The 21,803-nt window shown below is 51.7% G+C and overlaps 1 protein-coding gene across 1 annotated transcript in view; it reads right to left on the reverse strand.

Annotated features, from left to right (window-relative positions):
* The window catches only part of LOC108494336 (syntaxin-binding protein 4-like), a 38,748-nt gene extending 17,375 nt beyond the window's left edge, over positions 1 to 21,373 (reverse strand). Inside the window, exons 1-8 of the mRNA XM_017808727.1 lie at positions 21,245 to 21,373; positions 19,573 to 19,646; positions 14,134 to 14,229; positions 13,228 to 13,297; positions 12,079 to 12,153; positions 3,807 to 3,892; positions 2,964 to 3,084; positions 154 to 295 (exon numbers count right to left, since the gene is read on the reverse strand). Of these exons, the coding sequence (XP_017664216.1) occupies positions 154 to 295; positions 2,964 to 3,084; positions 3,807 to 3,892; positions 12,079 to 12,153; positions 13,228 to 13,297; positions 14,134 to 14,229; positions 19,573 to 19,646; positions 21,245 to 21,291 (711 nt within the window). The 5' untranslated portion in view covers positions 21,292 to 21,373. The remainder of the gene's footprint in view (positions 1 to 153; positions 296 to 2,963; positions 3,085 to 3,806; positions 3,893 to 12,078; positions 12,154 to 13,227; positions 13,298 to 14,133; positions 14,230 to 19,572; positions 19,647 to 21,244) is intronic.
* Positions 21,374 to 21,803: the final 430 nt, after the last annotated feature.

Below are 21,803 nucleotides of genomic sequence, written 5' to 3' on the forward strand. Positions count from 1 at the left end.
GAATGTCTCTGCCCAAAGCCTTCTCCTGCAACACAAATCCTCATTAGCCTGTGCAGTGCATTGTCCATTTACTCTTAGAAAAGCTGTTTCAGAACAGCTCCAACCTCCAGGAGAGGTCCCGAGAGGCCACCGAGGGTCTCCACGCTGACTTACCTTATAACAGTCACCATCTGGCAAAAGCTCTTGGACATAAATCATAGGCCCATCAGGCTTGTTAGATCCACCACTGATTGTCAGCCCCAGGCCAGAGGAGTTTGCTATGGAAATGCTCTGGATTCCTGAGTCAATGGAGCAGCTGCAAGGGAGAGACGTTCGCAGGTGACTCGAGGTGAGCCGGGTTATTTTCCCATGTCACTGAATGAACTCTGCCTGGATTTCTTCCCGTGCATGATCCTTCTACCTTCTCCCAACCTTTTCCCTGCATCCTTTCTTCCACCCAGCCTTGGAGAGAGGAGATGAGTTGGAAAGAGGCTCTTGTTCCTTGGCAGACACTGTTCAGCGTTACGAAGGTGACTGGCGCACATAATCCCAAATACCAGGGAATACTCACAGAACCACGGGATATTCTGAGTTGGAAGGGACCCACAAGAATCATCAAGTCCAACTCTTAAATGAATGGTCCATACAGGGATCAAGCCCACAACCTTGATGTTATCAGCACCATGTTCTGACCAACTGAACTCATCTCAGGGTTAAAATAGAGAAGAAACTAAAGGTTTAACTAGAATAGGTTTGGCACTCCTGGTTTTTATAGCTAAAAGCACACAAAAGATCAACATGGTTATTGCTTGAATCCAGCTAAATCACCAGACAGCAATTTACAGATTGGTCAAGTATTAAGCAGCTCTTAGGAAACATCCAAGGGAAGCTTGGGATACACAGCTGAGTGTGTCTAAATTGAGGTTTGGAACTCAAAATCTTGGAAGATTCCCTAAGAAATGGTCATCCTTTGCAGCAACACCCACTACACTGTGTGTGCTGCTGTGGCAGGGGGAGAGATGGCTCTCCCAGTGAAGGATGTAAATGGAGCAGCAACCAGGTGGGACCTTTCTCTCCAAGAGTGACCAGACAGGACCCAACAGGCCACCAAGACACGGCCACAGCAGGTCAGGGTTTGGGGGAGCAGAGATTTCACTGACCTCCCATGGGCTGGTGGGCACCACTGCAGCAGGGAGGTTTGGGGAAGGATTTGGTAGGGTCTAAGAGTCAGCAAACAGTTTTCTCCAAATGGGATGGGTGCAGCCGGCTTTTCACCTTTTCCATTTATTTCCATAGCAGCCAATCCCCAAACAATCTGAACTTTCTGGTCCTGCTGATGTTGTCTCAAAGCTTAAGACACAATGACAGCTGTGCATCCTGTGCCCCACAGTGACACCAGCGTGTCACCACCCTGTGCTCCCCAGTGATGCCATTCCTGGAGGTCAGACACTGCACTGAAAGGGGTGCATGTGCCTTATTCTTATGAAAAAGTGTTTTAAGGTAAAGGATTTTATGAAAATGATGTCATGAAATAACTAACAGCCTTAAAACCTCCACCCAAATCAAAATATCAGACACTGTCTGTGGTGACTCTGAACTGTGTCTGTCCTGCTGCTCAGTGGGGTGGCAGGGCCTCAGGTGACAGCACAATGAGAGCTCACAGCATTGCACAGCCTGGGCAGAAGGGATGGCAGCCACGTGCATGAAAAGACCCATGGCCCAAATTACACCTCTCAGCTGACCACCAACACTCAGCTGCAATCAGTGGTCTGTGATTCCAGAAGACCACTGGCATGGAGACAAGCAGAACAAGGCACAGCAGGGCAGTGCTGAGCGAGGAGGCCACCAAAGCAGGCCCTCTCTAGCCTATGTGCCCATTTCCCTGCTCATTGCAGGGTGGTTGGAATGAGATGATCTTTAAGGTGCCTTCCAACCCAAGCCATTCTGGGCTTCTGTATCTCAGCCTGGGGTGGGTTAACAGCACAGGAAGGATGGTTTGTCCAAACCAACTGCCAAGTAGATAATCTGGCCTCTCCTCTGTGTGGGTCTCTCACTCCATGCAAGCAGCTTAAACCTCTGGTGCCAAATATTTGTCCTCTACAAATCCCTAATAAGCTGGTATTTAGCAAGAGGATTTACTGGTTCTGCAGTGAGGGCTGATTCTCTTTACCAGCAACTTGGCTTGTTTACGCTGGGAGAGGGAGGGAAGCTGCAAGCCCTGGGCACAAGTGGTCCCCATTCCACGACTGTGAACACCCTCCGAGCTGTCCCTCTGGAGAAGGACAACCCTGAGTGCCCTGGAAATGAGGCTGTGCAGAAAAACAAGCGCTGCCTGTCCAAACCTCTGACCTGTGGAATGTGAAAGGGACAGATGACCACATGAAAACACACGCTCCAGGAGATGCTCTGGAGACCAAAGGAGGTGGTGACTCTTGGCAACTGCTGTTGACCCCAAAGCAAAGGGCGTCAGGAATGTTTGTATGGAGAGGTGCTTGTGCTCTTGGTACACAGGGTCAACATGCCAGAAGCAGAGCAATAGGAAACAAGATCCCAAAACACCTCCTGAAAGCACCACTGGCCTTGCAGGAACACTCTGCTCATGGCATGTTTTGTAAAGGTGATGTGCAGGGTCCTCTCAGCTGGCTGTAAACCAGCACCTTTCCCTGGGATCTGGAGGGGATGAAGAGGAGCTGTTTCATAGTTGACCATAGTGCAGATATATTGACTGCCTCAACTGGGAAGCTTTTCACTTCTTGGGCACAAACTTCCCAGGAACAGCCAAGATGCCACCATGCCATCTAGAAGATGCTGTGATCTCCCAGCCATTGGTGATAGATCAGTGGAGAGGACACAAGGAGGAACAAAGCCATTCTCCAAGCACTGGAATTATCTTCTGGCTCTAAGGCAGTGTCAGACACTCAGTGGTGTCTCCGTGGCCCACCAGGGCCGGGCTGCGTGGGGCCAGCCCCGGGACGGGTACGTACTGTGCGTGAGGGGCGTGCGCCGCGTTCCCGAGGCAGGGCCCGTGGGAGTTGGCAGGACTCAGCAGCAGCGGGCTCTGGGAGCGTGAGGAGGAGCCCGAGGATGTGCTTTCCAGGTATCGACCTGAACAGCAAAGTCCGAGTCAGTCCAGGGCACACAAACCCAGCATCACCCTCCTTCCCTGTTCTGCCTCTGAGAGCTGTCACTGTATTCCTGTCTTTTTTAGGAAAATCACGTTTGTTAAAATCATCAGGATATGGCTTATGGAGAGGAAACATTCGGCCCCCTCGGCACAGAATGTCACCCCACTGGCAGCCCTACATACCCCTGCCATAGGGAAGGGTTGGCAGCCGGCTGGTGGGATGCCAAGTCAGAGGGACAGCTTCCTTCATGCACACATGGATTTGTGTGCTGGCACCTCACTTACGTCAACCCTCTTGCACCTCATTAAACATTTCCCATTTGCAAATAAAAAATAGTGATGGTTGAATGAATTATTGCTGAGATGTTTTTGAAATCCAGAGCAAAAAGCTAAAGCTGCCCCTGCAGAGATGGGTACTGATGGAGTCACCTGCATGACACATCAGTTAAACAGAGTCTGGGGATCTGGGGAGTGATCACAATCCCAACTCAAGTATCCCTTGTTCCCTCTGAGGAGGTGGCTCGTTGCTTCACGCTTGCCCTGTGCTGGCCACCCTGCTCTGCACCTGGGCTTGGAATAAGGACGAGCTTCCTTCAAACCTCCACCCAAACACCTGCCCAAATCCAATCCCAACTCCTTCAGAATTACACTGGGACAAAGGAAACTCTCTTTGGTTCCCCCAAGGACACCCTGAGTTACTCACTGCCCCCGTGCAGGACCGGCGAGCTCCGCGCCGAGCCCGTGTTGCTCTGGGAGCCGAACTTCTCCAGCAGCTCAGAGAACTCCCTCCTGGAAACAACAACATGGTGAAGTCAGCTGCTGCCTAAGATTATCCCCCACCTGATTACCTGGCAATGGTGCCGCTGGTGGCAGTGACTTAGTACCACGTCTGCAGGGCCGTGCCCTCCAGCAGTGGGGAGCAGACAGGGCTGCCCTGTGCACAAGGGGAACACCCTGGTCTCAGGAGCTTGTGCAAGGCTTCAGGTCTGTAATCAATCTCATGGCACAGCAGCTTTCCTGCAATGGGCTGGAGCTTCAGCGTGCTCCTTCCCTGCCCTGGAATGTGTTCAGGGTGAACTTGGGCAAGAGGAGCTGGGAAGGGATTAATTCTTAAAGGTCTTTTCCAGCCTGAATGATTCTGTGATCCTACAGACAGGCTCTGGTGTTGAGGACAGTCATTTCTGAAAGAGGGCAGAGGGCCATTGGAGCCCTGCCTTGCATCCCACTTGTCACCCCTGCCTTGCACCCAACCTCATGGAGCCTCTCAGGAATCAGGCAAAATATTTTCACCCCCAGCTATCGGGCTCAAAATTTTGGAATCACACACCACACAAATTAAACAGACTGTCAGAAGTGACAGTTTGTGACTCTTTCTAGAACAGTTAAATAAAGATTATTCTCTGGTTTTTACTCCTCCTTCCTGGACAGAAGGCAGATCCTTCTAGTTCTTGCTGGAGTGAAGATAGGATGTGGCTTTCTGGAGCATGTGCAGAAGCAGCTGCCAACTCTCTGAATCCATCCATGGTGATGCCCTCCATGAACATCTCTGATGAAGCTCTTGGAGCATAACACCTTAACAAAGACCTGCACACAATCTCATCCAGAAAATCCCCTGGAGAGCTGGCTCTATGCTCAGGCACCTCCCTTAGTGCTTTGTTCCCAGTGGAGTTTGAGCACCGTGTAACGACCCAAGCCCTCAATGAGCTGTAACGACCTGTACACCACAGGTGAATTGCTTTGTGGCCTTCCCTTTGCCACATGTGACATCTGGGGTTTGTAAACCCCACTAAGAACCACCATTATCCATGTTTACCAGCTCCTGCCTCATTTCTGAAACCTTTCCTTGAGCTGCCGTGAGCCTCTCGCACCCTTTTGGATGAGGAGACATGGAGAGGGGTGACATCATCATGTTGATCTTCATCAGCCTCCTGATCCATTCCAGCCACGTTGGCTCTTTGCTCCCAGGAACATCCGTCCCTCTGCAATGGGGGGGTCCCCTCCTTTCATAACCCAACCTTTATAACCCCACCCTACCTGATCAGTCCGACCTTTGGCAGAGAGAAGAGCCTCAAGGATGACTAATTTCTTACACATGCCAATAAATAAGCAGCCAGGCAGTGGGAGAGACCCTGAAAGTGTTGTTTCTGTGGCCACAGCAGCACCATTAGATGTCCTCTTTGAAGGCATGAGGGAATCCCCATGGGAAGGTGCCTTCCTGATGCTATAGCCCCAGGAAAAGCCTGGGTATGAGTGGCTCGCTCTCAGGCTTGACAGTCAGACAAGCTCAAGACATAAACCTGTAGGAAAGCAGCCACAGCAAAGTTCCCTGAGCGAGGAGACAGCTCTCACACACACGCAGACGCTGTGTCATCTGCGTTCCTCACCGGGACACAGGTTATATATTATTGGCTAGATTAGAGTCAACAATATTAAATGATGAATGAATCATCAGCTCCTCGGGTTCCTGCTGGAAATGCTCTCAGTAATTTACATCTTCCCAGTAACAACCAGCTCATTAACAGACTTCAAAGACCAGTGCATGCCTTATCTAATATTGCCATCAAATTTATGCCTTATTCATTCCATCTAATGCTAATTTAAAACCCAGGTGTCACACAATACTCAGTGACATGCCTTGGTGAATCCCAATATTTGCATCGACACTATTGTCTTTATCAATTAAACCCATGACCTTAAAAAAAGACAATTACTTTGTTCAGAAACCCCACCTCCCACAAAGCTGTTTTAGTTTTCACCTCTTGGGCACAAACTTCCCGGGAACAGTCAAGATGCCACCACAGCATCTTCCAGGCACTGTGGTCTCCAGCCATTGTAGTGATAGAACAGCATAAAGGATATAAGGATGATCAAAGCCATTCTCTAAGCACTGTAATTATTTATTGGATCTACTCCCCAGAAAGTGTTAGACATGTGGTGATGTTTTCATGACCCACCATGTGTTGGGCCAGCCCTGTGTGACCTGTACATACTGTGCTTGAGGGGTGTCAAGTTTCATAAAGTTGGACACCAAAATATATATAAAATATTAGGAAAAAATTCTTCACTGCAAGGATGTCAGGCACTGGAACAGCCCAAGGAAGTGGTGGAGTCACCATCCCTGGAAATGTTCAAAAAATGTGTGGATGTGGCACTTGGGGATGTGGTTTAGTGGTGGCCTTGGCAGTGCTGGGGGAATGGTTGGTCTGGAAGATCTCAGAGAGCTTTTCCAACCTGAATGATTCCACAAGCACTGGGAAAGTGGAAGGACAACTCAGCTCCTACAGCAGTAGGACAGTGGTTGCTGTTCTGTGATTCCCTGGGCTGAGCCTTGGGTGGATCTTACCTTAGCAGAATTTTTCCACTTTCCAGCAAAGCTGCTGTGTTTCTACAGGTGATTCACCCCAGTTTCACTGGTCACTCACTCGGCCATGGCCTTACCCCTCCCTGACCCAGTGCAGGGGCAGGTCAAACACGCTGGAATCTGCTGTATTATTTCCAGGGGTTCCCAAGCCTCCAGCAGCCGGGTTGTGTTTTGGGCTGGGTATTTCTGTGGTCACCTATTGTTACATTTTCCTCAGATAATAATCCATCAGAGCACAGAACAGGTTATGAACCTAAAACAATGGCTAAAATAGTCTTAGTCAATGCAAATGTGACTCGTTCAGCAGCTCTTGTGCTCCTCCAGCCCTGCGAGCCCGGTCAGGGATCTGAGCTGTCCAGCGCTGCTCTGAGCGAGGACATGCACGGCCTGAGCACCCTTTGTTGTTGTTTGTTCTGTGCTGTTCAGTTCCTCCACAAAGCAGTATTTAGCACTGTTTGCTCAGGAGCCTGAACAACGAGCTGGGAGCCCAGGGCTGCCCCTTGAGCCCGGGTCCAGCCCAGCATGATGTGACTAAATGCTACATCGCGCGCCACCGTCCCAGCCCCGGCTTTGTTGGTCACTGCTGCAAGTGTCAGTTCCAGCAGGGACATAAACACATGACTAACTCGAGGCACACACTTATCCCAGCAGGAAGCAATACACTTTCTGGTGTCAATCTCCTGGGAATTAATTTTGTGCTCAGTGCTGTGTTTGGGGGAGTTTGCAAACAGGCAGACGGTGCCCAAACATTGCCGAGTGATGAACACGCACACTGAGGGAATGCCAGCTTTGTGCTTTCAGACACCAAGACACTTCAGAAGGTGTCTTTAATATTTAAAATTTGACCCTTGCTAAAACATTGCGAATTGTCAGGTGCCTGCAGGACTAAAATGCCCGGCTTTATTAAAAAACAACAACCATGGCATTCTATTAGGTGGAAAGTTCATTTTAACAAGCCTTCTCCAGCTTTTTTTTCATTAGGATGCAAACATTAGAGGTCTGGAGGATGCCTGTAACAGAGCTCTGTCCCACACAGCCTTCAGGATGCCGGGGTCTGCCAGCACAGCCAGCTGGAGGGTGACTTTGCTGCAGATTAAGCAGCAGGGGGTCAATCTTCCCGCAGAAGATATTGTTGTTTTATCTCATAATGCCTCTTTGTCCTGTCCTTTTGTTCTTGGGAGAACAAAGGGTGATTCCTACATCAAAGGTTATGAGCGCATAGCGTCTGGAAACCTCAGCTGGGAGAGAAAGTGGAGCCTGTGACATCAGAAATTAATAGTTTGCCTCAAAAAAACCAAACCTGCAGGTGAGTGGGAGCCATGAACCCAAAGCACTGCAAAAGCGTCACAAAAGCAGATTTTCTCACATGCAGATCACAGCAACAGTGGGATCAAGGGCACCCACAGCCAGTTTGGAGCTGACAGAGCTGTGTGTGAGGTCACACACTGCAAGGAAGGGATGGGGTATCCAGAGGGACCTGGACAGGCTGGAGAGGTGGGACTGTGTGAACCTTATGTAGATCCACAAGGCCAAGTGCAAAATACTGCACCTGGGTCAGGGCAATCCCAAGCACAAATCCAGGCTGGGCAGAGAATGGATTGAGAGCAGCCCTGGGAGAAGGATCTGGGGGTGCTGGTGGGTGAGGGGCTGGACATGCCCTGGCTGTGTGTGCTGGGACCCAGAAACCCCCCGTGCCCTGGGCTGATCCCACAGCGTGGGCAGCAGGGGAGGGGGGATTCTGCCCCTCTGCCCCCTCAGGTGAGACCCCCCTGCAGAGCTGCCTCAGGATATGGGGGAACCAACAAAGGAAGGACATGGAGCTGTTGGAGAGAGTCCAGAGGAGGCCACGGAGATGCTCCAAGGGCTGGAGCCCCTCTGCTCTGGAGCCAGGCTGGGAGAGCTGGGGGGGTTCACCTGGAGAAGAGAAGGCTCCAGGGAGACCTGAGAGCCCCTTCCAGGGCCTAAAGGGGATCCAGGAGAGCTGGAGAGGGACTGGGGACAAGGGATGGAGGAACAGGCCAAGGGGGAATGGCTTCCCTCTGCCAAAGGGCAGGGTTAGATGGGATACCGGGGAGAAAGTGTTGGCTGTGAGGGTGCTGAGGCCCTGGCACAGGTTGCCCAGAGAAGCTGTGGCTGCCCCATCCCTGGAAGTGTCCAAGGCCAGGTTGGATGGGGCTTGGAGCAACCTGGGCTAGTGGAAGGTGTCCCTGCCCATGGCAGGGGGTGGGAATGGAGTGGTCTTGAAGGTCCCTTCTCACCCAAAGCATTCCATCATTTCCACCACTGGCAGGGTGGGATGGAAGCAGTGACATGCACAGGTGCATCTCAGCTGCTGTGTAAAAGGATGTGTGTTTTTCCCAAAGCACAGCCCATGTCCCTGGCACCCCCAGGCTTGCTGGAGTCAGTCCCAGCCCTCGCTGCCAGTTTAGCACCAAGTGGTCAGACCAACAACCCAAAGGCCACACCTCAAGTCTTGTGTCCAGTTCCGAGCCCCTCACAACAAGAGAGACACTGAGGGGCTGGGGCGTGTCCAGGGAAGGGAATGGAGTTGGGGAAGGGGCTGGAGCAGCAGGAGGGGCTGAGGGAGCTGGGGGGGCTCAGCCTGGAGAAAAGGAGGCTCGGGGGGACCTTCTGGCTCTGCAACCCCCTGACAGGAGGGGGGAGCTGGGGGGGGGTTGGGCTCTGCTCCCAGGGAACGAGGGACAGGATGAGAGAAAACGGCCTCAAGCTGTGCCAGGGGAGGGTCAGGTTGGACATCAGGAGGAATTTCTTGACTGAAAGGTGGCCAAGCATTGGAATGGGCTGCCCAGGGAGGTGATGGAGTCAAGAAATGACTGGATATGGCACTCAGTGCTCTGGTCTGGTTGACAAGATGGAGACAGTCAAAGGTTGGATTTGATGAGCTCGGAGGTCTTTTCCAACCTTAATGATTCTGTGATTCTGTTCCTGCCTGTTGTTTGGGCACTTGCAGAGAAGCTGCCCACTTTCCTTGCTGCTCCTTGTGGGAGCCCTGTTAATCCCCAGCCCGTGTTCCCCGAGATGACACGATGTATTTAGCATTTTATCATGAAGGACAAGGAGGTGCAGCTCAAATTGTCTTTCTCACAGTGATAAACCTGAAAGACCAGGATGATATCTGTGCAGCACAGAGAAACAGGGACCTATTGTAACTCCCAGGCTGAGAATGAATAAACAGTAATTATGTGTATGCAATAAAATTATCCTCATTAGCTGAAGGTGAGCACAGGCAAAAATTGGAGCTAACCATCCCCCAAACCCAGCATGTCCAGCTCCAAATCTGAATGTTCTGCTTTAAGCCCTGGCATTGCTGCCCCTCTGTGCAGCAGGGCTGATGCGACAGGCTGAAAACATGCATCTGATACATGCCAGGCCTGAGTTCCATGAAAAGCACAGGTAATTTGGGCCTATAATTAACTCCAGGGACAAATAATAGCATTTATGAGTCAAATTCACCCCAGGGCAACCACAACAAAATGCTACTCAGCTGAGTCACTGGGAAAATTGGCAGGCAGGTCGGATTGTCGTCCAAACCCAGAGCCATGACGTTCCCTCCTCTGTGCACTCTGGGTTTCTGAAGGATCTGAAAATACACTGATTTATGGTCCTCCCTGTGTCCTTCTCAGCTTTCAGGTCTCGTGAGCTGCTTTGCTGGGCAGTGGGAAGGTTTAAGGTTGCCCACAACTCAGGATGTGGCACCTCTGGAGCTGAGCCCATTTCAACCCGGCTGTCTGCTCACCCACACTCAAGGATAGACTTAAAAGATAACAGGGCATCAATAAAAGACAAAACTAAGGGGGGAAAAAAAAGCAGAGAGCAGAAAAATCCTTCCCCCTGTTCCCACAGCCCTTAATCCTGGAGATATGTATTCGTGTATTAAACAGTTTGTGAGATGATTATGTAAGTGAAATCTCTGCAAATCTTTAAAAAAAAATAAATAAACTGATTACTTTCCCCCCTCTCCCTCTGGCTAACCTTTTGCAGATTTAACAGATAACCAACAGCAAACGGAGGCCAAATAAATTGCTTAAAGTTTCCTTGCCCTGCCGGCCTCCCCCGGCTCCGGGCAGGGCGATTGGGGACTGCGGCAGCTGCAGGGGGAGCCGGAGCCGCCCGCAAAGCCACGCGTGTGCTCGGAGAACATCTGCTGCAGTTTAGGGTATTAGGAGCCACAGCGAGATGCCCGAACAGCTCGGAACAGAGCAGGGCGAAGGCAGAAAACCTGCTCGGGGGGCTCTGGCTGAGAAATGAAGTGTTTGCTGCAGCAAGTGCTGCTGCTGAGCGATGGATGCTCCTGCTGGGAGGGGTGGGATCCTGTCCCCCAGAGGCGCCCACTGTCACTTCCCAGGGGAAGTGCTGTGGTACAGAACTGCATCCTGAGCATCCTTACTGAGACCAGAGGTGACCTGCCTGCTTCACCCTGCGCTTCCTCAGCAGCTGCTGAAGGATTTGCACTTAATAGAATAATTGGAGATGTTATTTCCAGTGGAAGAGGGTGGGTAAAAAGCTGCCCGTCATTAATAGCAAATAATTCTTCCACCAGTGTATTGCTGTGTCAGAATTAGTCTCACCTCTCTCATTACAGCACTCTCACTTTCCTGTCAAGGCAGGAGCTCTCCACAGTGGCTGATGGATAAGGAATGAATCCATCACCTCCACCCTAATGGGATGTGGGTACATTGAGCAGGTGCCTCTGTAACCTCCAGCCACCCACAGATGGTGCAAAGCCCTGGTCCAGCAGCCTGTGGGCCCACGGCCACGCTCTGCTGAAACCCACCCTCATTTCCGTGGCTCCTGGTGCACCTCAGCTTTCCAGACCTGTGTTTCTATTCCAGGGAGAGGATGTGCCACCACATTGTGCCAGATCTTCCAAGCAATGCAAGGAAAGACCCTGCTGATCCTATATGTTGGTTCCCATAGCCCTGCCCTCTCTCTTGGGACCATCATTGTCCCACACAGCCTAAATCCAGCCAAGACACGACTGAACTCTTTCCTTCTCCTTTTGAATCCTCCAAGCCTCTCCAGAAAAAGTAAGGTTTTCCAGGGAGCGGCAAGGGGAGAAGAATCCTCTGGACAAGGAAGACCTTAACGTGTACAACTGGAAAGGAAAAGGAAGATCCTGCTGTCCCTGTATATCTTCATCCAAAGCTCTGAAGGACATGATTAACCACAGGCAGCTCATCACCACACAGCAGAGCTGGGGGAGCTGTGCCACCCTACAGCCAAGGCTGGAGCTGCCCTGGTCCTCCCTGGGAAAAGGCCTGTGGGAATCTGCTCAGCTGTGGAATGTCCCACAGACCCGGCACGGTCCGGGCTGGAGCTGGGAGCCACCAGCTTTGCTTCCCTTCCAGTTACAGCTCCATTGTGTTCCCACCAGCACAGAGTTACCAAAGACACTGGGCCATCTCAGTGGCCACCGCAGCCACCACACCAGGGCACTCTGGCTGTGGTGCCAGGGAGTGCCACGATGCGCCTGCCCTGTGTGACACCACCCCCTCACCATCCCCTCACATCCCCTCACCACCCCCTCGCCATCCCCTCACCATCCCCTCACCACCCCTCACCATCCCCTCACCACCCCCTCAGCACCCCTCACCTGGCGTCGTCGTCGCGGGCGATGAGGAGGCGCATGTGGCTGGTGGCCGACGCCGTCCTCAGGATGTCCACGGCCCTGGAAAACACGGACACAGCACGTGGCTGGCTCACAGCACGGCCCCTCCGAGCTCCCCCAGCCTCACAGCAGAGCTTGTGTAAACTGGGCAGAGACTCGAGGCCTGGGAAGCCCTGTCAGCAGCTGAGTGACCAGTTCCAGCTGGATGCCCGTGGAATGGACATGTTCCCTGTTCTGGCTGTGGGGCCAGAGAGCAGCCAGCTCACATCCTGATTTTCCCACTTCTGCAATAAATGAGAAGTCCCTGATAACAAAACTCAGGGGATGCCCGTGGTGCTGAGCAAACACCTCCCAGCACACCCATGGCAGGGGCTTGGAACGAGATGGTCTTTAAGGTCCCTCCCAACTCAAACCATTCCATGATTCCATAATCCCCTCCCTGTGGAAGTTTCCATCTCAGGGACGGCCCCTTTCTGGTTCAAAATACAGGTATTCCCATGGGAGCCAGAGCAGTGTGCTGGGGCCAGGCACAGCCTCCCACAGCCACAGAGGTGTCCTCAGGGACTTCCACCCTCAAACCCAGCTGCTCTGGGGCTTTGGGAGCAGGACAAGCTCCTTGTGGTGCTTCCCAAGCATCCATCCAGCACACCCTGCAGGCATTTAAGGCAGACAGTGGCCTAGCCCCATGTTTAGTGGGAAAGGGGAGCCCCAAGAGTGTTGTTGCTCCTCTGGAGTCGTTAATTATTTTCTTGGTGGGGAGCTGAGGGGCTGGATTGTGGCTCCACAGGGAACCCCCACACAGAGCAGCACTGTCAGGTTTAGGCTCCAGCTAATCTTCTGTGCTGGGAGCTGCAGGGCTGGCTGGGAAGCTGGAGCAGATGGAGTGGGGGTGCCAGGAGCTGTGTAAAACTCCAGTATTTGGGGGAAATGTCTGAATATCTCACAAATACTGTTTGGGTTCACCGGTCTATTTTTATATCAAATCTTTTTGGTCTGAGAATTCCCAGCTGGGCTCTTGGGAACAGCACAGACAGAGTGATTCCCTGGTGTCCTCCATGCAACCCGCAGCCTAAACCACTTCCCAGAATTACACAAAAGCAACAGGAATGCCAAATTTCCATTTGGATATGGTACCTCTCACTTGTAACCCCAATTAGGGAATCTCCATTGACCTCCAGGATCTGGTCTCCTGGCTGCAGGCGCCCTAGAAAAGAAAACTAATGGATAGAAACTCCAGAAAGTACAGCTTGGAGGGACTGGGAGAGGCTGGGCAGATCCTGCCTTTGCCCAGAGACAGGATGAAAAATGCATTGGTCCTTCTGGAGATGCTCGTCCAACCCGTTTTTCAGGATGTCCAGAGATGAAGTTTCTGCAACCTCCCAGAGCAACCTGTGCCAATGTCCCAGCACTTCCTCTGCTCCAGGAAGTTACGAAAGTAAATTCCAAAAAATGCAATGAAGCTTTTACTTAATTCAGTTTGAGGTCACATAGTTCAGTTGGAGGTCAGGTAGAAAACCATGACTGGCACTTCCACCTGTTCTGGATTTATTTTCCTTTATGGGATGGAAAAATGATGTAACATTTGGAAAAAAAAATATATCTTTTTGGCTTAAGTTCTAACAGGTGAACTCTGCAGACCCCTAATACCTACTTATCTAAACATATTCAGAATTAAATCAGTGACCCAGAGCAGAGCTGAATTTGCAAAAGGATCTCAGGTCATTTTGGGGCTACAGGCAGTGAGTGGCAGGTGGGGAAGGACAGGCAGCCAAGTGAAGTTCTGCTGTGGCAGAGATGGGAACAGCTTTAGAGACACGAAGCAATTGTACATGTGCTGAGAAGCCAATCCAAGGCTGCCACTGAGTGTTAGAACAACTGCCACGCTAAAAAAATACCCCCACTACCAGAAAAACTCTGAGGAAGCACCTGAAATGTCCCACATTTCCCACTGAAATATCTAATATGGCAATGTGTAAAATAAATACACTGGATTGGGGCTATTTCCAGACTCTGTGGTGCCCTGCACTGTGTTTAACTCACCGTCTGCATAAGCAACACCCCCTGGAAGGATCCTCTTGACATAAACTCCATATTCTTCTCCAGTGAGTTCCTTGATGCCACCAATGACCTTAATACCTGGAGGGAAAGCAGAGTCCATACAAAAGGAGGAGAATCAGTTTCCAAGGGCAGTCTCAAAGGGATGCAGCCTCAACCCGAAGTTCATGGAATCATGGAATGCTTTGGGTTGGAAGGGACCTTAAAGATCATCCCATTCCACCCTCTGCCATGGGCAGGGACACCTTCCACTAGCCCAAGTTGCTCCAAGCCCCGTCCAACCTGGCCTTGGACACTTCCAGGGATGGGGCAGCCACAGCTTCTCTGGGCAACCTGTGCCAGGGCCTCACCACCCTCACAGCCAACAATTCCTTCCCAATATCCCATCTAACCCTGCCCTCTGGCAGTGGGAAGCCATTCCCCCTTGGCCTGTCCCTCCATCCCTTGTCCCCAGTCCCTCTCCAGCTCTCCTGGAGCCCCTTTAGGCCCTGGAAGGGGCTCTCAGGTCTCCCTGGAGCCTTCTCTTCTCCAGGTGAACCCCCCCAGCTGTCCCAGCCTGGCTCCAGAGCAGAGGGGCTCCAGCCCTGGCAGCATCTCAGTGGCCTCCTCTGGACTCACTCCAGAAGCTCCAAATCCATCAATGACAGGAAGGAATCTGTGGATGCCTCAGCCTGTGCTCATTTCTCTGATAAGAACTGTCATACACAACATTCCTGGTGACAAGGAGTTTCTGCAGGGGACCCACTTCCAGGTGCAACATCTGGACAAGCCCCAGGTTCACTGGGGTGGTGGGGACACCCCCACTGCCCACCCTCCTGCCAGGCCCCAGCAGCATCTCCACCACAGTCTTTGATGCTGCCACCGATGGCAGAGCTGAACATCAGGAGCAGCCACTTTTATCAGTGTTTGGGCCCAGAAGGAGCACCAGAGGCAGGAACCCGGGCACAGAGATGACCCTGTTGCTCCTCTGAACCCCCTCATTGCAGCAGCACAGCTCAGGTGCCCTGTGGCACTTTGGCAAAGGGCTCCTGCTCCACACGGCCACCCCTCCAGCCACGGGACCTTTCCCTGCTGGAGAGCATAAGCTGGCTGGCAGGAAAAGGTCCAAGAGACTTATTTATCCAGGGCTCATTAAGTCCTGCTTCGAAGATCCAGGCTGTGGACAGAAGGATTAAAAAGCCTGGCTTTAATTAACAAATCTCCCCTGAGAGCCGCCGGTCAGGCACTTTGCTGCTCTGGCCAGGAGGGCAGGCTGGGGACAGGCTGTGCCACGGAGAGAGGCACTGCCAGTGCCAGCCCAGCCTCACCCTCCAGCTGCTGACCGGGCTGATGGGCTGCCCCGAGCCTTGGTGAGGTCCTGGGTGCAGAGTGACCCCGTGCAAGAAACTCCTGCCCCCAGGGAGCAGAGCACAGCTGCTTCCCCAGACAAGAGACCCCCTTCTGAAACAGGCAGGAGGGAAGAGGAGCAGACCCTGGATTGGGATTATTCAGGACACAGAACTATTTCCATCCCTGTTTCCTTTCCTTTTTTAACCCAAGCTCTGCTTTAAGGCCCCTCACAGTTTCCATCTGTCTCTAGGGAAAGATCTAGTCTCTTAAATCACCTTTATATTAGAATTAGATTATTACAATTGTTCAGTTCGTTCCTAGGTGCACCAATTGCTGCTTTTCCCAGGCTCAAAATCCCATCTCTGTCTGAGTGCTGATTTTATTCTCTGGGCTTAATGCATTAACCAGGCACCTGTGAGGAGCTGTTTTACTGATGGAACAGGGAACTCACAGCAGAACACCTCAAGAATAGGCACTAATTTTGTTCTCCATTGCATTTTAAAAGAAATTCACTCAAATTGGAAATATTGCCCAAAAGAAGTATCTCCAAGCAACACAAGCCTCCCCAAGGCAGGGGGAGCAGGTCAGACACCTGTAAACCAGAACAGAGAGGAGATGCTGCAGCCCCAAAGCTCAGGGAAAGAAGGTAAAACCTGCTTATTGCCCAGGATGCTCGGCTGGAAAACTTCTCCCCTCCCAGTGGGACCAGAGTGGCTGCTGCTGGGCTTTGCAGAGACACCCTGGCTGCAGGGTCACACTTGGAATGGGTTTGGGAAACCCCTGGCACTGGGGGTCCTGCAGAGGCAAAGTCCCCTCAGTTTCCCTGGAGGGGGAGAACACTGGAAGTCCAGCCTAAGCCAAGGTGAGGACTCAAGAAGTCATCCCACATCTTTCTTCACATCAGAACATGAAGTAATTGTGAATGATGATCTGTGGAGGCTCAGCCTCAGCATCTCCCAGCAGCCCACGGGACCTGCGTGTGAGTGGCACCTCTGCCGAGGCATCAGATCAATAATGACTCATTTTCCTTTTGTGTCTGCAAATCAATTGTAATAATGCCTTAATATAGCTGAAGTATCTACAAATCCTCCTTTATCCCCAACGATGTCATGAGAAAATCCGATCTTGTTATTAAAATCGGCGATTACTCACAGTATTGCTCCAGACACACTCAAACTTTGATGGGGGGAGGGAAAAATCCCTGGTTTTTAACTCCCTTGTTGGGAAAGCAGCTGGGTGCTGCCAAGCTCTGCCCACGCTGCCCTCCCACCCATCACCTCGCCAAGGAGGTGCTGTGGGTGCCAGTCCTGCCCCCTAAAATGCACTGAAGGGTCTCACCCCTTCCAGAGCTCAGACCAAGCCATGGGACAGCCCAGGGCTGAAGGCAGCAAACCCGAATCATCAAGGATTTTGGTGGCAGCACCCTGGGAGTTTATTTTCTTATCCATTTTATTAACACTTACTTCAATCAAAATTTCTGTTTGGGACCCAGTGTAGGTAAATAACGGCTCTCTAATTGTCACAGCATCAAAGTCCTGGTATAATGCTTATTAAGTCATACTTAGGGCCAGATAATCTAGCCTATTTTGGATCCCTCTATTTAATCTTTCCTTTCTGGCAAAGGTCCTGGAGTTGGTGCCCATGTCCCCAGTATTTTCTCTTTTGCAAAATAAAGTTTGACAGGAAAACTCCAGATGAACTTACTGACCGAGGTGGTGTTTTCTTTAGACTCTGAACGATCCTATAAGTTTCTTAAAGACCCTCAAGCTTCTCTGGTGCCTCTAATCCCGCTCCCACTAATGCCATAGTCGCAGTTCTCAGGCTATAATCTCACCTGCTCCCAGCTCCCTATTCCACAGGTCAGGGGGTGTCCTGGCTAATCTGGTTGTTTAGCCCAACTGGGATCATCTCTGGAGCATCCTGACCCCACCGGCTGCTGCATGGAGAGGCCGCTCTGTGCCTAAGCCAGCAATGTTCAATTACATTTCCCTTAATCCCTCTGTTGATCTTGTGGCCCTGGCCAGCTTTTTCTGTCTGGAGGAAGGGACAGATTGGAGGTGAATCACTCACTGCCCTGTCCTAAGAAGATGAAGGTCAAGATAATGGGATCTCAGTGTTTCTGAGAAATGCTTCTTAATCAGCACTTCCCTTTGATGGCTATTCCGTAATTCGAGGTGCAGGTTTTAGGAGCTGCCAGTAACCCCTTTGAACTTCTGCTGAAGTTCACATGTGGGTTTCTACCTAAAGCCACAGAGCAACAGACCCGGGGCCAAACGCTGACCTGCCACGCCAGCACCGAGCGGGTGATGCTGCTCTAGAGGAACTCTGCTGGAACAACACCTGCATCTAACCAGGAAACTCATGAATGAGCTTTTCTCCCCAAAAAACCCCATACTCTGAGCAGCTACACCTACAGCAGACATGGGGATCCTGCAAGCACCACTTGGTCCTCAGCAGAGAGTGATGGTTAAGCTGCCAGAGGGCAGGGTTAGATGGGGTACTGGGGAGACGTTCTTCGCTCAGAGGGTGGTGAGGCCCTGGCACAGGTTGCCCATCCCTGGAAGTGTCCAAGGCCGGGTTGGACAGGGCTTGGAGCAACCAGGGCTAGTGGAAGGTGTCCCTGCCCATGGCAGGGGGAGGAACAAGATGAGCTCTAAGGTCCCTTCCAACCAAACCAGTCTGTGATTTCTGGGGGATGATCCCTTGTCTTGGGTGTTTCAAGCCTCACAGAAGAGGATGAAGTCAGGTGATGATGGTGTTAGGAAATCCACATTGTTACACCTTCCTGCAGCACATCACAAGATGCTGTAGAGGGTCTGCAAGAGCCTGCAAAGACCCTCTGGCCACAAACTGGGGGAAAGGAGAGTAGTTGGAGCATGTGAAGTGGCTCACAGTGGCTGCCACATCTGTGCACTCCTTCCAGAGGTCAGGCTTTCCTGGGTCTCCTCCTTCAACAAGCTAATCTAACCCAGCAGCTAAAATCTCATCAACTCAACCAAATCCACCTCTGGAGATTAAAATATCATATTCACCGAGAAAAGACATTTTCCTGAGCTCCTGTGAACCTCATGAACCTCGTGACCAAGGGAAGAGTCAGCAAAGCCGTTTCTCCATGGCAGAAAGTCCCGTTAGCCCAGAGCTGGAAACAGCCAATAATTAATCTATCATTAATCTCAGGGCTCAGGAAACCTGAACTTGTTTCTCTGGTGAGTCTGGCTTCTCAGGAGGGGTTCCCAAATGGTCACAGAGACCTCACAGAGGGGCCAGCAGCTGCTCTGCAGGAGGATGGGCTGCACTCACAATTGAGTTATGGGGGAGACTGCAAGGTGGACCCCAAGAAACCCTGATGCAGGATAACAGATTTTTATGAAGCCCATGGCAAAGCACCAGTATTTATGCTGCTGGATATATAGAAGTCAGATGAGATGCTTTGTTGGATCCCTTTGGGCTGAGTGGCATGTACCTGGGACTTTCTCATATTCTGCTGGATAGAACCTTCTCTTTTCCTTTCTCTTACATGCTTTGATGTTCAGAGCACTGTGGAAGGACATCTGACTCACTGGGTGCTCATACCCTTAACCTGTGGGCCAAACTTTCCCAAAATAACTCATACAGCCCAGTCCCCAGGAGAGCTACAGCACCTTGCATTGACAATTGGGGTGATTTCTGGTGGGGGAAAGTCTGCAGCAGGACAGGGGCAGGTGACTGGGAAGTGCTGGGGATTCTATTTATTTATTTATATATTTATTTATTTATTTAATATAATTTTTAATTTATTTAATTCAGGAAATCCTGTAAAGCCTTTCCCCCCCCCCGTCCTGCTCAAGGTTGGGGCTTTGGCCCTGGGCTCCTGCACAGCTCTCAGCACTTCAGCTGCTTACCATTAACATGGAACTAATTGGGATTTTGATATGGTTTTAACATCCCAGCTGCAAAACGTGCTAGCAGGTGCTTGACACAGGCAGGCACAGGAACCATAACTTTGGTGAGATATCAGACTGTCACATGGGGAGGCACATCACAACACAGGGACCAAGGGGATGCTGGAGCTACCCCAGCCCCCCCCAGTGTCCCTGCTGGAGGGTCTGCACTCACCCAGCCCATTTGCACAGTCATAGAAGTCAAAGCAGTGCACGGTTCGATCCATCCCATATGGTCCCATGAGTGTCCTGGGAGAGAGAAGAGGAGCATCTTTCTGTCACAGGCTAAAATAAACAGATGCACAAGCACCCAACCAACACACACAAGCACATCCTCCCCACCACCCCGGACCTGGCCTAACACCACTGCAGACACGCAGGGTGAGGGCCACGGCCCCACATGTTACACCCACGCTGTGGCAAAATCAACCCCCTTCCGGCCCCCCCGGAGTTCACACGGATAAATGAGAGAATATGTGCAGGGCTGGACATCATCCTCCCCACCCAGCAAATCTGATAGACCTGTCTGTGATTCATTACCTCAGATTATCGGGGCTGGACAGCTGTCCAGCTCCCGGAAAATGAGATCAGAGCTCGGACCAATGTTCTGGGAATAAACCAGTTTCACAAATACAGGCAGCCTGGAATGAAGACAGCCAGGCACAATCTGCTCCTGAGGGTTTTTTAATGTGGGCAGGGGGTCTGGAAAAGGGGGATGCAAGATCTGCTGAGACGCTTCAAGTCCCTGCCTGGCCGAGTGCAGGGTGGGAGCTTCTCTTCACAAGCCAGAGATCGTACACCTGAGATTCCCCTGAGCCAAGAAACTCTCCCAAACACCCCACAGTCTCCCCCTAAACACCATCAGGCAAGGGAGGTGTCCCAAATGAATGACCCCAAAAACAACCAGTCCCACTCTGCCCCAATTGGGGATGTCAGACTCCAAACCCAGGACCACTGATGCTTTTCCTCCTTGGGTGGCCTGTGAGGATGGTGAGCTTTGACCTGAGAAACCCAGAGCCAGACAAGCCAGGTGGGAAACCAGGGCTGAGTGGCTCCCAGAACGCTCCCTAGGGTTTAAGTTGCAAGAGAAAAGGTGGTTCCAAATGAATATCAGGTCCCAGATCTGAACATAGATGAGGAGGAACAACGCCATGGGAAACAACAGGCTCCTCCGAGTCCAGCGGGATGCAGGATAAGAATCAACTGTGAGGACTCTTCTTCTCAGGAATCCAAAATAAATCCCAAAATATCAAGCTATTCTGCAAAGCCAGTAACACCCACCTCTAAGAATCAGACTGGAAGCTTTTTCTCCCTGTTAAAACAATGCCCCTCCTTGATATTCTTGCACTGTTTCATGTATTCAAGACCGAACAAACCACTGGACACATCTGGCTGTCAGAAAATGGAGCTTGAAGACATCCCAGGAAGCCAGAGCAGCCCTGGGCCCAGGCTGGTTCAAGTAACCACCCAGGATTTTCAGAGTACTTTGAGTAAATCACCGAGGAAGTTCCACCAGGGGTGAACAGAAATAGCTCAGACCGGGCTGGGACGCGACATACGGGCAGCAGTTCGGCGGAGCAGATGCCTCCTTGATACGATCAACCCTTATCCCCGACGGGTGCGCGGACAGGGAGCAGCAGCAGCAGCTTTGCTAATGCCAGAGACGCACAGACCCAACCCCAGGGGCTGGGGACAGCGTCCTTGGCTCCTTCTGCTGCGCACACGCCACCCCTGCCACCCCACCCTGCTCCTGGAGAGCCACGGCAGAGGAACCTTGCCTAGAGGTGGCCACGGGCCCCCCAGGGCTGCCACTCCCTCCCCGCTCCTGCCCCGGCTGGGGGGATTACCTGCTGATGATGATGGCTCCCTTGTAAAGGACAGAGACCGCGGGCATCTTGCTGGCGGCGGCAGCCCGGCCCTGCCAGGCACCAGCCGCTCGGATTTGGCAGGAATCCGTTAAAGTGATGGGAAAAAAAAATGGGAAAAAAAGGGGGAGGTCGGAGGGGGTCACGTGGTCTCCCCGTATGCATGTTAATTCCACCCAACATTAACACAGATCAGCTAAAAACATCCCCAACTTTAGATTAAAGCTTACGCAAGCCAAAGCCAACGCGGCCCATCGTGAGGGCCTTCCCACAGCGGGGCAGGAGCTCGGCCGCCCCCCCAGCAGGGCTGGCCCCTTCCTCGTTAGCACAACGGGCTAATTATTGGGGTGCATTGGATGGAACGCCCCCCCCAGGGATGGAGGGCAGCGTTTGGTGCAGGGCATGTGTGCTCAGCATCCCTGAAGGATTAAAATCCGTAGCAAAGCTTTGGAAGTAATAACAGAATGTAGCACTTAGGGGTTTAGGGTTGTTGTTGATTTTTTTTTTTTTTAGCATCTTTTCCAGCCCACAGCATTTCCTT

The sequence above is a fragment of the Lepidothrix coronata genome, unplaced genomic scaffold (genome assembly GCF_001604755.1).
Source record: "Lepidothrix coronata isolate B3197 unplaced genomic scaffold, Lepidothrix_coronata-1.0 Scaffold24, whole genome shotgun sequence".
Taxonomy (NCBI): domain Eukaryota; kingdom Metazoa; phylum Chordata; class Aves; order Passeriformes; family Pipridae; genus Lepidothrix; species Lepidothrix coronata.